Source organism: Oryzias latipes, chromosome 9 (assembly GCF_002234675.1).
Source record: "Oryzias latipes chromosome 9, ASM223467v1".
Lineage (NCBI taxonomy): Eukaryota > Metazoa > Chordata > Actinopteri > Beloniformes > Adrianichthyidae > Oryzias > Oryzias latipes.
The window spans coordinates 66,842-80,106 of NC_019867.2; the positions used below are offsets into that span (position 1 = coordinate 66,842).

The 13,265-nt window shown below is 41.6% G+C and overlaps 1 protein-coding gene across 3 annotated transcripts in view; it reads right to left on the reverse strand.

Moving 5' to 3' along the window:
• The window catches only part of LOC101170815 (tenascin-like), a 66,820-nt gene that overhangs the window by 16,690 nt on the left and 36,865 nt on the right, over positions 1-13,265 (reverse strand). Inside the window, exon 11 of one of the 3 annotated variants that reach the window (XM_023958081.1) lies at positions 12,670-12,945. The exons of the other annotated variants lie outside the window; for them this stretch is intronic. Coding sequence (XP_023813849.1) covers positions 12,670-12,945 — 276 coding nt within the window. The remainder of the gene's footprint in view (positions 1-12,669; positions 12,946-13,265) is intronic. 3 annotated transcript variants of the gene reach the window in all.

Here is a 13,265-nt window from a genome sequence, read left to right on the forward strand (position 1 = left end):
CTGCCCTGGATTGGAGGATGGGACTTTAAAAACCTGGCATCTGCACGGCCCCATGGGGGAAGAAGTCTTTGGCTGTAGCTTCCGGCTCTCCTTCCCCCCATTGACAACACTCGAGTGGTTTTGTGTGAGGCCTTTTGGCTGTGTAAGATTCTTGGTGAGATTTTGTGTGAACAATTCCCTAAAACTTTGTAACTTACATAAGGATATTTTTGTTGTGGTTATGGAGCAGTAGGGGTGAACTGCCATTTTGTTTGACTGTTTTCTCCTGTTTTTGGTTGAGGTTCAGGAAGACAGTTCAGGCTCTGTCATTTATTTTCACTTTGCTTTCTTGAAGGTCAGGCATTTGACATTTGAGTTAGTTCTGTTTTGTTTGTAAGATGCTCCTTCCTCTTTCCTTTTGTCATATTTACATTTGGGACAATAAACCCTATTATTATTTGAACAGACATTGGTTTTGGCAGCTTTATTATATTTCAGTCAGACAACTCTTGCAGTAAGAAATATTTATTTCACATACTTAATTTTCACATTCTTTAAGTTGGCATTCACATCTTTTTCGTTTGGCATAAGGCTCCGTTCAATTCCATGAGAAATTTCCATAAAACTTTCGAAGAATGAGCGCTGAAGGTAAGAAAGAGAATGAACAACTGCGCACCTGGGCTTAAATAGGAGGCTGAGCAGGTGAGTTAATTGACTGAACCGCCCCAGGGTAGTAACCTGTAAAACACTGCTGAGTGCCTGCCCGAAATACGACAAGTCACCATTTCTTGATTTTTGAGGGTTTACTTTTTTGCATTTTGGGTCATTTTCTCCTTCTTTGTTATGTTCCACATCTAGACATAGGGTACAGTTCTGGAAAAACTGACCCAAAACCGCACCAAACCCGCACAAAGACCCAAACTCACACCAACACCCAAACAAAGGACAAGAATTACAGATGTGATCAGGGCCACAGTTTTTGACCATGTGTTGGTCCAAACCATGAGGAAAGCGGGTCAAAGGTTCAACCCTCAACTCAGCAGCTTCAACCATACAGACATTCAATGGAGCAAACAGGTGAGTTCAATGTATGTACTGTAAAAACAGGTCAGCACCAAATGTCTGTTCACACACAAATGTCTCTAAGTTTGTTAAAATTATATAATTTGAGTGAAATCACATGATCTATTCAATGTTTTACGGTAAAATGTACTCTAAATGTTTGTCTTTTTTTACGTAAATTACAGTTACAGCAATTTGCATTTCTGCTAATTCATATCTAATATTACAATAAATGAACGACCCTGGGAGAATTCCAGACAGGCAACTCAGCAGTGCGTTTACCTGTTTACACCTCCCTATGGGCGTTTCAGCCCAAGTAACTCAACGGTTCCGCGTCCTACTTAAGAACCAGTTGTGCACTCTACGCCTCTTAATCCATTTCTGCGAGTGCTGCGTTTGTTACCCCTTCTCCCCGGCTGCCACCTGTGAGCTCCATTACAGGTAGTTTTATACCTGAAGTTTTCTATGGATATCTTGTTTTATTGTTTCTGAATGGAGCCTTATGCCAAACTAAAAGAAATATGAAAACAATGCATTCTCTACTACATGAGTTGTCTGACTGAAATAAGCATTTTATACAGATAAATGTATACTTCATTTAGGCTTTTTATACATTTTACTGTAAATTTTGAAATGCATCTTTTATACTTTCCTGTTTGCATTGTTTCACAGAGCTGTTAGACAGTCTAAAGCGGGTGGACGACCAGATCTATTCAACCAGCTACAGGACGCTCTCATTGTGCAAATGCTGGTTCAAAATAATGCAATAAAGAACTGCAATTTCAAAATGTTCAAGTAGGTGGAAGGTGGAATTAAATTATTTCTACGTCTTCAATGTGATTTACAGTTTTTTCTTTTTTTTGTTAGTTTTTTTTTTTAATGCAAGTTAATGGATAGGACACATGAGTTTATTAATGTGGCTGAGGATTTTTGTTTGTCAAAAAGGAGGAGCAGAGGTAGAAATATCATTGGTCAATGGGCCATAATGCAAATTCCAGGTCAGCGTGGGGGAAATGTCACACTTTGTGCTGTGATCATTAACCTGTCATTACATCATACAGCATCTTCTAACCTTTTTGGATGACCTTCGGGATGCTCAATTTCAACAGGAAAATGAGTTAGAAAATGCAGTTTTTGTTATTGGGACTGTCAATTTTCACAAAGTCTGATCAGACAGTGGTTCAACACAAATTCAAAATTTGTATTAGTTTTTCTTCCACCTTATTCTCTATACCGTAACCCAACTAAAGATTTTTTTTCAGCTTGAATGAATCGATGGATGGAAAAACTCCAACTCACTCAAACTGTTCAACTGGTTACCTGTATAAAAGACTCCTGTCCACACCTTTAAGGAGTCAGGCTGAACCTCTACCATGACCAAGACCAAAGAGCTGTCGAAGGACACCAGGAATCAGATTGTAGACCTTAACCATAGCCTACATTAACCCTTGTGCTATCTTAGATGACCCCACCCTTCCATTGAGGTGTTCTCCCTACCATGACAAAGGTGGATAAAGGTGGAACGATTTCATGTAATCCATGGACACCAGTGAAGATCACAAATCATTGAAGAAAAAAGGTTCAGCGCTCTGTCTAGTGGGTCTAGTTGATCCAACTCCCAATGGTAAAGTGCCTAGGATAGCACAAGGGATAAACTGCAGCTTGGTGAGAATGGATCAACTGTTGGAGCAGCATTTGAAAAATGGAAGATCACTGACAATATTCCTCCACCTGCAGCTCCATGAAACATCTCAACTAGTGGAGCAAATTATTTGGAGAACGGTGAGAAAAACAGTCCAGAACTACACAGAGGAACTAGTAAATGACCTGAAGATGGCAGGGACCATGGGAAAAAAGGTTGCTGTGGTAACACTCTGCCATCATAAACTCAAATCCTGCAGAGCGCCAAAGCTCCTCCTGCTTTAGACCCGTCTACAGGAGGATTCGGAGAAGGTCGTGATCAGAAGAAACCCAATTGGAACTTCTTGGTAGAAATTTCAGTCGGAGGAGGAGTAACATAACTGTAAAGCTTGGGGGTGGAAACATAATGGTTTGGGACAGGATGACTGCTCTGTATGAAGGAAACAATAAATGGATCGGTGTATGGCGAGATTTTGGACAAAAATCTCCTATCAGCGAGAACACTGAGGATGAAACACAATGATCCCAAACACATCACCACTGCAACCAAGGAGTGTCTAGGTAAAAGTCATGATTCTGGAGAATCCAGAATTAAAACTTCAATCCAGCCGCGAATCAGAAGAGGGAGTTCAAAATCTGTTTTCCAGCAACAGCCCAAAAACATCACAGCTCTGGAGAAGATCTGCAGAAAGAATGGACCTAAATGCTGAATATTTACGGGAAGCCTTTAACCTATGTCATTAAAACCAGGGTGACATTACAAAGTATTGAGGTGAACTTTTTTATAGACTGAATACTGCTTTTCTGCTTTTCTGCTCCATAAAACAAATAAACTCTTTAAAAATAAAATGTTGTGACTTTCTGTCTCACAGTTGAAGTTTTGATGAAGAATTCAGACCAATTGCATTTATATGATGCACATACACTTCTGCACAGTCTGTACCCCCCCCCCCCCCCCCCCCCCCCAATAAGAACAGTTTAGTCTGAAATATCTCTTGTGGAAATACGACCTTTTACTTTCAGGATTATTCTGATTTTTGATAGGTTTAGTTTTCAAACATTCCAGTTCCTGCAGAATTAAATGGAACTGGGGGAATGTTCAGAAAAGACCGGTTCCTTGGCTTTCCAGAACTTTACACTAAATGAGAAGCTCTCAGGGGTTCTTGAATTAACAAGAATACCCCTTTTTATTGTTGGGGGAGGGCTGTGAGGCAATGGTTTTGAGAAGAAACTGGAAATGAGAAGCAGGGCAGACAGATCCCAGGGAGCTGTCACTCTTCATTAGCTGCAAGTGGCATTAACCAGTCAGTTGGGGGGGGGCACACAACTATCAGCTAACATGTGATAGCTTGCTGCTGATTTGGCTGCCTCTCCTCCCACAACTACAAACTTCAACCCCTCTTAAGAGTTGAAGGAACACTGCTCACAAAAGGGAGTCTGTTCTTTCAGGGAGGGGCCAGAGACAGCTAACCTGCTGAAAGGCGGTTGTCCTCCCCTCTCAGTCTGGCCCAATAACTGGGCAGAGCTCATTAAAGCTCTGTCCACGTCTCATTTCATCAATCATGTTCTCATGTGAAACTCCCTCCCAGATCCTCTAAGTTTCATTACTTCCTGTAAAATGACGTAGGTTTCAGCTCAAACCCCCGCCCCACACACACACACACACCTCCTGCCCTCCCCAGCACCACAACCGTGCATAATGAGATCAAATTAGTCAGCAGTTGCATTCACAAGTCTGCATGTTGAATGGATTAAGTGAAACTAATGAAAAATGTTAGGAAGGTTTCACCACACCATTAGCATTTAGACAATGGGCCGCACTGAGTACCACATTCTGGTTGGCCTAAGAAGCCTTTGACACTGTCTCACAGGGGCTTGGGGGCCACAGCAGCATGAGAATGAAGAACGGTCCAAGTCTGCAGGACCTTGGGGTGCATACAGAACAGAGGCCTCACACAAAGTGACAAAGGCTTTTTCTTATTTCCCCAGTCTCCTCCCATCTTCTACATGGCTGATGGTGGTCAGGAAAAGTCATGATGTTCTGATAAACGCTGACATGTTGACAAACCAGAAACTTTTTACTGGCCCTCCTGGCTTTAGAAGTAGAAGATGGGAAGGGGGGGGGGGTTACATTCCCCTCTAACCACATCACAGTTTAAGCCAACACATTTTAAATGGGGTTATTTGGAGCTGCAAATAAGCCCCCCCCCCCCCCCCCCCCCCCCATTTTTCAATATATTTAAGTCGGATAATAGTTAACTTTACCTAAAAGAATGCATGAATGAACTTTGACCTTATTTAAAGGCCTGATTGAGAAAATTCAGCACATGGACAGAGGATGAGGTCCTCTGCACTCATGCATTTCACCTGTGTCCTGCACCGCTAAGGCTTGGTCACAGTCCATCAACATGCCAGTTTGTGGTAGTTTGCGTGCACAATCCAGCCAGTTCCAAGCGTTTATGTTAAGCTTTTGTTAAGTTAACCTCATTTTTGTTTTTTTGTTCAGACTTCTGTCTGTGGACAATCACTGCATTAATTGGCTATTTATTAAAATGTTTATCATTGGAATTACCTCTTTCTTCACCTTTTTTCTGAAATGATTCCTCTATTTTTTCCATACCATTCTTCACTTCTGACTCAACTCTTTTGACCATCACCACTTCCTGGGGTGTCAGCTGCCAGTAATCATCAGCCACAGTAGTGTCAGCCGACCACAATTCTAATAGTGAGTCAGTCATGTCTGTGTCCACAGACTCTTCATCATAACTGTTAGCAGCTGCTGACTGCAGGGACCAGATTGTTTACCCAGATGAAAACATTTTTGAACCTTTCAGCAAATATTTGACCCCGCTACATGCTCAACAGCTCACCAAAATGTGGACACACACCTGGTATCTGGTGAAAATGATTTCTAAGCATTGTGAATTTTGACCCCACCCCCAGGTGATGACATCATGGGACTAAAAATGTTTTAAAAATGAATGGGACAAGAATTGTGTATGGAGCAAAAACAATTACTTCCCATGTGCCAGGATTATCCACAGGAAGCTTTTTAATTATTATGGGATGCCACCGGACCTACGGCTTGGCAGCTATTTTCAGATTTGGCGATTTTCAGGTTTTCCCCCAATATGGAAGAATAAACTATTGTTCAAGGGATCTTAACAAAAGTTAACACAAGGATTTTCTACGATCGTATTATTGCGAAGCTACTGTGGAAAAAATGTTGGAAGTAGAAGTTGTAGATTTGGGTTAGGGTTAGGGTTAGGGTTGGGTGTGCACGTTCGCAACTGTTGCGTTCATAGCTAGTTTGCACAGTTTTTATCAATGTCTTAAAAATTCTTCACATGATTCTCTGTCTCAAGCTGAACAAAACAAAATTGCTTTTTTAAGACAGGGACAGCATATAATAATACAACAGTTAACCCTTGTGCTATCTTAGTTGACTACCCCCTTACATTGACGTGTTCCCCCTACCATGACAAAGGTGGATAAAGGTGGAACGATTTCATGTAATCCATGGACACCAGTGAAGATCACAAATCATTGAAGAAAAAAGGTTCAGAGCACTGTCTAGTGGGTCTAGATGACCCACCTCCCAATGTTAAAGTGCCTAGGATAGCACAAGGGTTAAAAATGCAAATTTAGAAGATTATAGCCTTTTAGGCTGATTAACATATTTAATCCCTATACCTATAATACGTGATATGGCTCTATTAGGAATTTGAACGTGTAAAAAACAAAAAATTCATAGAAAATTTTGCTGACTCAGCTAAAAAATGATATTTTTCTTAAAGTAAGAATTTGCTTGAAAACACACCTAGTTCCAGGTAAACTTGAAATTTGGGCATACTAAACCCCCCCCCCCCCCCAAAAAAAAAAAAAAAATAATAATAATGACATCATAGTGGACGAAACTATCAAAAAAGTGAGTGGAGCCAAAATTTCTTATGGGCTTCAGAAAAAAGCTGAATCCGCTGATGAAACTAAAACCCACGAGTCAGAAAAATCCATAGGACGTTTTGAAATTATTATGGGATGGGTACACGACATATGGCTTGGTGACCATTTTGTTGCTAAATGTGAGATTGGGTAATTTTCATATTTTCCTACAAAATGAAGAAAGAAAACTTTAGTTTAAGTGATTTCATGAAATTTTACACACATGCCGCAAGGTTAATATCATATTTTTGGATTAGTTTCGCCTTCTCTAAACCTTATATGATTCAGTTTTACCATCTTTTTGTAACAGAATCTTTCCAGTCACATTGAAACCATGTGTTTAGAGGATAAGACTCAAAAGACAATTTAGCTGTAAATCCCAATATAGAACAGGAGTCACATTGGATTCAGCTGTCAGGAACTGGAGGTGTAGGAGCCAAAATGCAGGAAACTGGGCTTAGAGGCAGAAACGTAAACATTTAATAAATAAATGTAAACAGGACAAAATCCATGGAGAAACAAATAACAGATGACGAACAGAAAACCAGACACTTCTGCTCATTGAAGACAATTAACAGAAATAAAGACAGCTGTGGATGATTATAGAAAAGGCGCATGACATTGTTTGTCGATAGAACCTGTTAGGTTAGGACTGACTGGACGCATTTATGATTGGATTAAGGTTTTTTTATTTGATAGGTATGTTCATGTCAGAATAGGAAAGTCTTTTTCCAATAGACACTTAGTGGATAATGAAACCCTGCAAGGTAGTGTGATTAGACCTGTGCTTTTTTCCATTATGATTAATGATATCTATTATTCCATCGGATGTGAATTCAGGAAGGCATTGTTTGCAGATGATGGAGCCTTGTGGAAGAGGGGAAGGAATATTCGTTATGTGGAGAGAAAGGTGCAAAACGCAATTACAGAGGTGGAAACCTGGTCCTATGATTGGGGTTTCAAATTTTCAGTGGCTAGAACAAAATGCAAGGTTTTTACTGGGAAACATAAAACTGTTGTAAACTTAAAATTATATAAAGAAGTAATGAAGCAAGTGCATAGCTTTAGGTATCTTGGAGTCATATTTGATTCAAAGTTGAAATGGAAAGAGAATTCTGAGTAGGGAGATGTAAGAAAGTCATGCATATAATGAGATCCTTGAAAGGCACTGGGTGGGGAGCTATTGCACAGGCTTTGAAACAAATATAGATTACAATGATTAGGTCAGTTATAGATAATGGAATTATTGTTTACAATTCAGCTTACAAAACACTGTTACATAAAGTGGAGGTCATCCAAAATCAGGCGTTGAGTATATGTTCTGGGGCTATGAGGTCTAGCGTCGTTAAAAGTTGAAATGGGGGATCTGCCATTGAATCTCAAAGCTAAAAAACTGCTACTTAGCCATTGGGTGAAAATACAGGGTTGTGCAGATGATGATCACATGGTTAGAAGAGCTGGTACTCCCTGATGGGAGAGTGGTAGTGGGAAAAACGAAAGTGTTGGTTGGAAATTATCTAGATTGGCGAGACTGACAGAAATTCATGATAAGACCAGAGTTGAGAAGTTTTTGTACCCGGCCACTCATTACTGGGTTTTTCCAATCATAATAGTTAACTTTTATATCCAAATGGAGGTTTGCAAAGGGAAGGGAATTGGGTTGGAATCACAGCAGACAGATTAGATATTCATGCTTCATTTATTCCATTTACACATATGGATCTAAAGACCCCAAAACAAAAAGAACTGTTTTTTTCCTTTTGTAAATCCCACTAGTCTGTGTGATTGCAGGACAGGGGAAGAATCGGTGGGGCACATTTTGTGTCACCGTGAATTGAATGGGGAAAAAAGACGGCAACTGGAAGACAGAGTACGTTTACCAGAGGGAGAGTGGCTGAGTTTGATGAGGCTTTTGGGAGGGGAGCAGAATTTCAAAAAAGTTGTTATTGCTTTTTTGAGGAGAATATAAATTTTCTATAGACTAGTTAGGTAGTTGTACAATCCGCCTCACACTCGAACCCAGTAGGTGGCGGTATTGCCACCTACTGTGTTGCACCATGTCATTGGTGCCTCAGATAACGGATATATTTAGTGTCAGACCTGTAGTGAGGTAGCTATGAACTTCACCATAAATATGTTTTTTTTTTTCATTTCCCCAGTGTTTTATTTTTTACTTAGTACCCAGCTTCCTGCTCTGTGTTGAATTGATGCATCCCTCAGACGTCTGGCTACAGTAAAAGGTGACCCATTGACTAATATAGAGCATTTTTCTGAAATGTGAACCATCTGGTGGCTCTGAGGACAAGCGGAGCAGCAAAGACAAAAGCCCCAGCTCAGAATCCCCGGGTTAAATTTTTTTTTAAAAGAGGGCACTTTTCAATACAAGGCAAAAGGGGCGGGTGCTCCATCACCCCTATGTCTGTATGGCTACGTTCACACTGCAGGGCTTAATGCTCAATTCGGATTTTTTGAAAAAATCGGATTTGTTTGCTAGACCGTTCACATTTCCAAGTAAATCCGAACTTTTGTGATCTCCAGTGTGACCGTGACACGACCCAAACGAGACCCGCATGCGCAGAAGCCAGAAGAAAACTCAACGGTGAACGACGTCACTTGTTGTTTGAGGAGCAAACGTTAACAATGGATGTCAACAACAGTGTTGTCAAAAGCGGAGCTCTTTTTGTAATATTAAATTTATTTTCACGAAGGAGCAGCACAATTACAATCTTCTCATTTTAAGAAGGCAATGGAGTCGGGATCGTCTGTACCCACTGTAGTGGAAGAGGAATGTGTATGTGTTGGGGCCGCGCCCCCCCGTGTTTGTTTGTGCAAGGGCGTGCCGCGATAGAGAATAGGGGCGGGGGGGGCAGTGTGTGCGCGCATTCATGTTGTGTGTTACGGAGGAAGGATGACGGTAATAGAAGAAGGTTTCCCCCAGAATAAATGCTATGGACTCTTTATTAACCCGTTCTGGAGAATCTAAGGATCAGAACAGGGAGGAGGAGGAGGATCGCCTGGGTCCCCCGCGCTTCTGAGCACGGTGGAAAGGGGAGAAAGAAAAAAAAGTTATCGCGGGAAAGGTTCAACACCACGCTCTGCCATTTAGCTGGAAATTTTTTCAAAAACCGCCCAGCCCTGGAGTTTGGCCTGAATAGAGCGATTACCCCAACTATTAATCCAATCGGTGACCTCCCTTCCCTTCCAATGACTGGTCTCAGCAGCATCGTCCACCATGGTTGATGTTTACGTTCTCGTTCCCGCCTACTTCAACGCAAAATGATGACGTTTGTTGCGTGTCGATGACGTACGATTCGGAATCAAGTCGCCTGGCCGGTCAGACGGCGGTCGCAATTGAAAAGAACGGCTACAATTCGGAATCAGGACGGCAAACCCACGGGGCCTGGGTCGCAATTGAAAAGATCGGATCTGTGTCATTCAGACTGTCATGAAAAGATCGGAATTGGGCCGCTTAGGGGCAAAAAATTCGGAATTGGGTCGTTTCAGCCTGCAGTGTGAACGTAGCCTATGTTCCCTTTCTACACTCACATTAAATGTGAGTTTACAGGAGTTTACTCATGGTGGACCATGGTTCTGATCAAATAGAGCAATTTGTCAAATTTGACACACACTATGTTTCAGTTCTTTGCAGACAAAAACTTGAGGCTGGTGTCAGTAGGGAACTGTTATTATAGTTTGAATTTGACATGTTAAAAAGTCAAATTTTACACCAAAATGAGGTTTACAGCATGGTTTTGCTCACTTTTGATGTTCATTCATTTATTTCCTTTTTAATGACAACTGGGAGGTACATCACTTTCTTCAATGGGAAATCTCTTGGAATATCTCTCCAGGGGGGTGTCCAAATGGCCTCTGAAAGAGGAAGAGGTGCCCAGACAACCACAACTCTCTCATTTTGTAGAAAGACGATGATGTTCTGTTTGCTTCATCAAACTAAAACCTTCATCTCAGCCATTCACTGAAACGGCTGAGATGAGAATGGGCTCCTCCATGCCCAGGGCCAAGGTTCTCACGACATTTATATAATAAAAAAACTCTCTTCTACCCTCAAGATTCAAAGTGTCAACTATTATGAACAAAGGACCAAAGGGAGCGAGAATGTCAAACTAGTCAAATCTGACTTTACCTGAGACTATATATACTTAGCGCAGAGAAGATGATCTTGAAACTTGAAGATGAAACTTGACTTTCTAGACGAAGTAAAAGTTGTAACACTGTTTCCGTAGGTAACCCTGCGGAATGATCATTATCATATATATATATATATATATATATATATATATATATATATATATATATATATATATATATATATATATATATATATATATATATATATATATATATATATATATATATATATATATATCTTGAGTAGTAGCATTCTAACAGAACCTTGTTCTCACATCTAGTCCATTGAAGATCTACCACGCCAGACAAGACCCAAGGTGTAGGCTGTGCAAAGAGGCGCCTGAAACAATCCAGCACATAACTGCAGGGTGTAAGATGCTGGCAGGGAAAGCGTACATGGAGCGCCACAATCAAGTGGCTGGAATAATATACAGGAACATGTGTGCAGAATATGGACTGGAAACCCCAAGATCAAAATGGGAAACACCTCTGAAGGTGGTAGAGAATGAGAAGGCAAAGATCCTGTGGGACTTCCAGATCCAGACTGATAGGATGGTAATGGCGAACCAACCAGACATTGTAGTGGTGGATAAAGAACAGAGGAAAGCCGTTGTGGTGGATGTGGCAGTGCCAAGCGATGGGAACATCAGGAAGAAGGAACATGAGAAACTGGAGAAATACCAGGGACTCAGAGAAGAACTGGAAAAAGCCTGGAAAGTGAAGGTGACAGTGGTGCCTGTGGTAATTGGAGCACTCGGGGCAGTAACCCCCAAGCTGGAGGAGGGGCTACAACAGATACCTGGAAAGACCTCAGACCTCTCAGTCCAGAAAAGAACAGGAACAGCTAAGATACTGCAGGACCCTCAAGCTCCCAGGCCTCTGGTAGAGGACCCCAGCTTGGAGGAGGAACCACCCGCGGAGGGTGAGAGGGGCGTTTTTTTTGTTTTTTTTATATATATATAAAATGTTAAAAAGAAATACTCTGTATTTTTTATTTCAATGGAGCTCTTCCTACTTTTGTTACTTTGTTATGCTTTTGTTGTTAAAATAGCTGAAAACCTGTACAAAAAACAGCCTATGTAAGAAACTACTGCCACTCTTCTCTCCACCACCAATTCAATTTAATTTATATAGCCCAAATTCACAACAACCGTCGTCTCAGTGGGATTCGTAAGTCTTGGAAGGTAAACATACAATAAAAAAGGATCATAAATGTGTAGAATTCAATAGGATAATATTAAAACTTTAACTAAACAGACTAAACTAAACTGGCATCCCTGCCCTTAGACCCACCTTCGCGGTGAGGAAGGGGGGTCACCTTATCCACTTTCCTCATTCCAGATGACAGAGAAAGTACCTTCCTCCCAATCCTCCTACATAACTGGGGGACTGGAGCTCCCCAGTTATGTAGGAGGACCTCCTGTTCTCAAAAGCCCATTTTAACTCCTCTGTAAAAGCCACATAGGACCCATTTTGTTTCTCTGCTCTACGCTTGTCCACTTTCTCTTCTACAGCCATCATCACACCACACTCCTCTGTTGTCTGGCTACAATCTCCCCGCTCATCACTTTGTAGTATCTGATCTCTTTGATTTCAACTTTTGTTAACTGGTCAGATCAGATCAGATGAGGTAAGACAGATGTGAGACAGATGTGAGACAGAGGTGAGACAGAAAATACAGCGTCTTGTCTCTGTTTGTGTGTGTGTGTGTGTGTGGGGGGGGGGGGGGGGGTTGCTCCAATTTGTGTATGCAAGGTCTTTTGCTGTGTATTAATCTGTCACATGGTCAATTTTACAAGTTTTTGAAGAAATATTTCTGAACCATAAACCAGTGCTGTAGTTTTGAAGAAGAGGAGCAGCAGAAAAAGAATAAGACCAATTCTACGGTGTTGATACCTGTAATAGTGTCAGCAAAAGTAGGCTCTAAAAGCTCCCCCCTGTGCACCCCATACAGAGTCACTCTGTACCAGGTGCTGGGGAGGAGGCCGGAGACGGCGAGGCTGCGAGTGTTGGCGGGTATGCTGTGGTTTTGCCACCCAGTGCCTGCTTCTGCGTCAATCACCTCAATCACAAAGGCATCAAGGGGCCCGTCCTCTACAGACCAAGACAGGGTGAAGCTCTCCCACAAGATGTCACTGATTGTGACATTGGTCACTTCCGGCATCTGCTCTTCTGGGTGATCATAGATAGCCACACCACAAACAGTGAAGAAAATGGTGACATTTGATTAGAGGAGCTTCCCGTTGTTGTATTGATACATTCATCCGTTTATTCCCTTTCAGGGTCACGCCAATCCCGGCCACATGGACAGGTCCCCAATCCGTCGCAATCCCACACTCACATTCACACCTATGGACAATTTAGTGTAACCAATTAACCCATGAAGCATGTTTTTGGACAGTGGGAGGAAGCCGGAGTCCTCGGAGAAGACCCACGCATCAAGGGGAAAACATGCTAACTCCAAACAGAAATGTCCCCCATTGGTGCTCTTT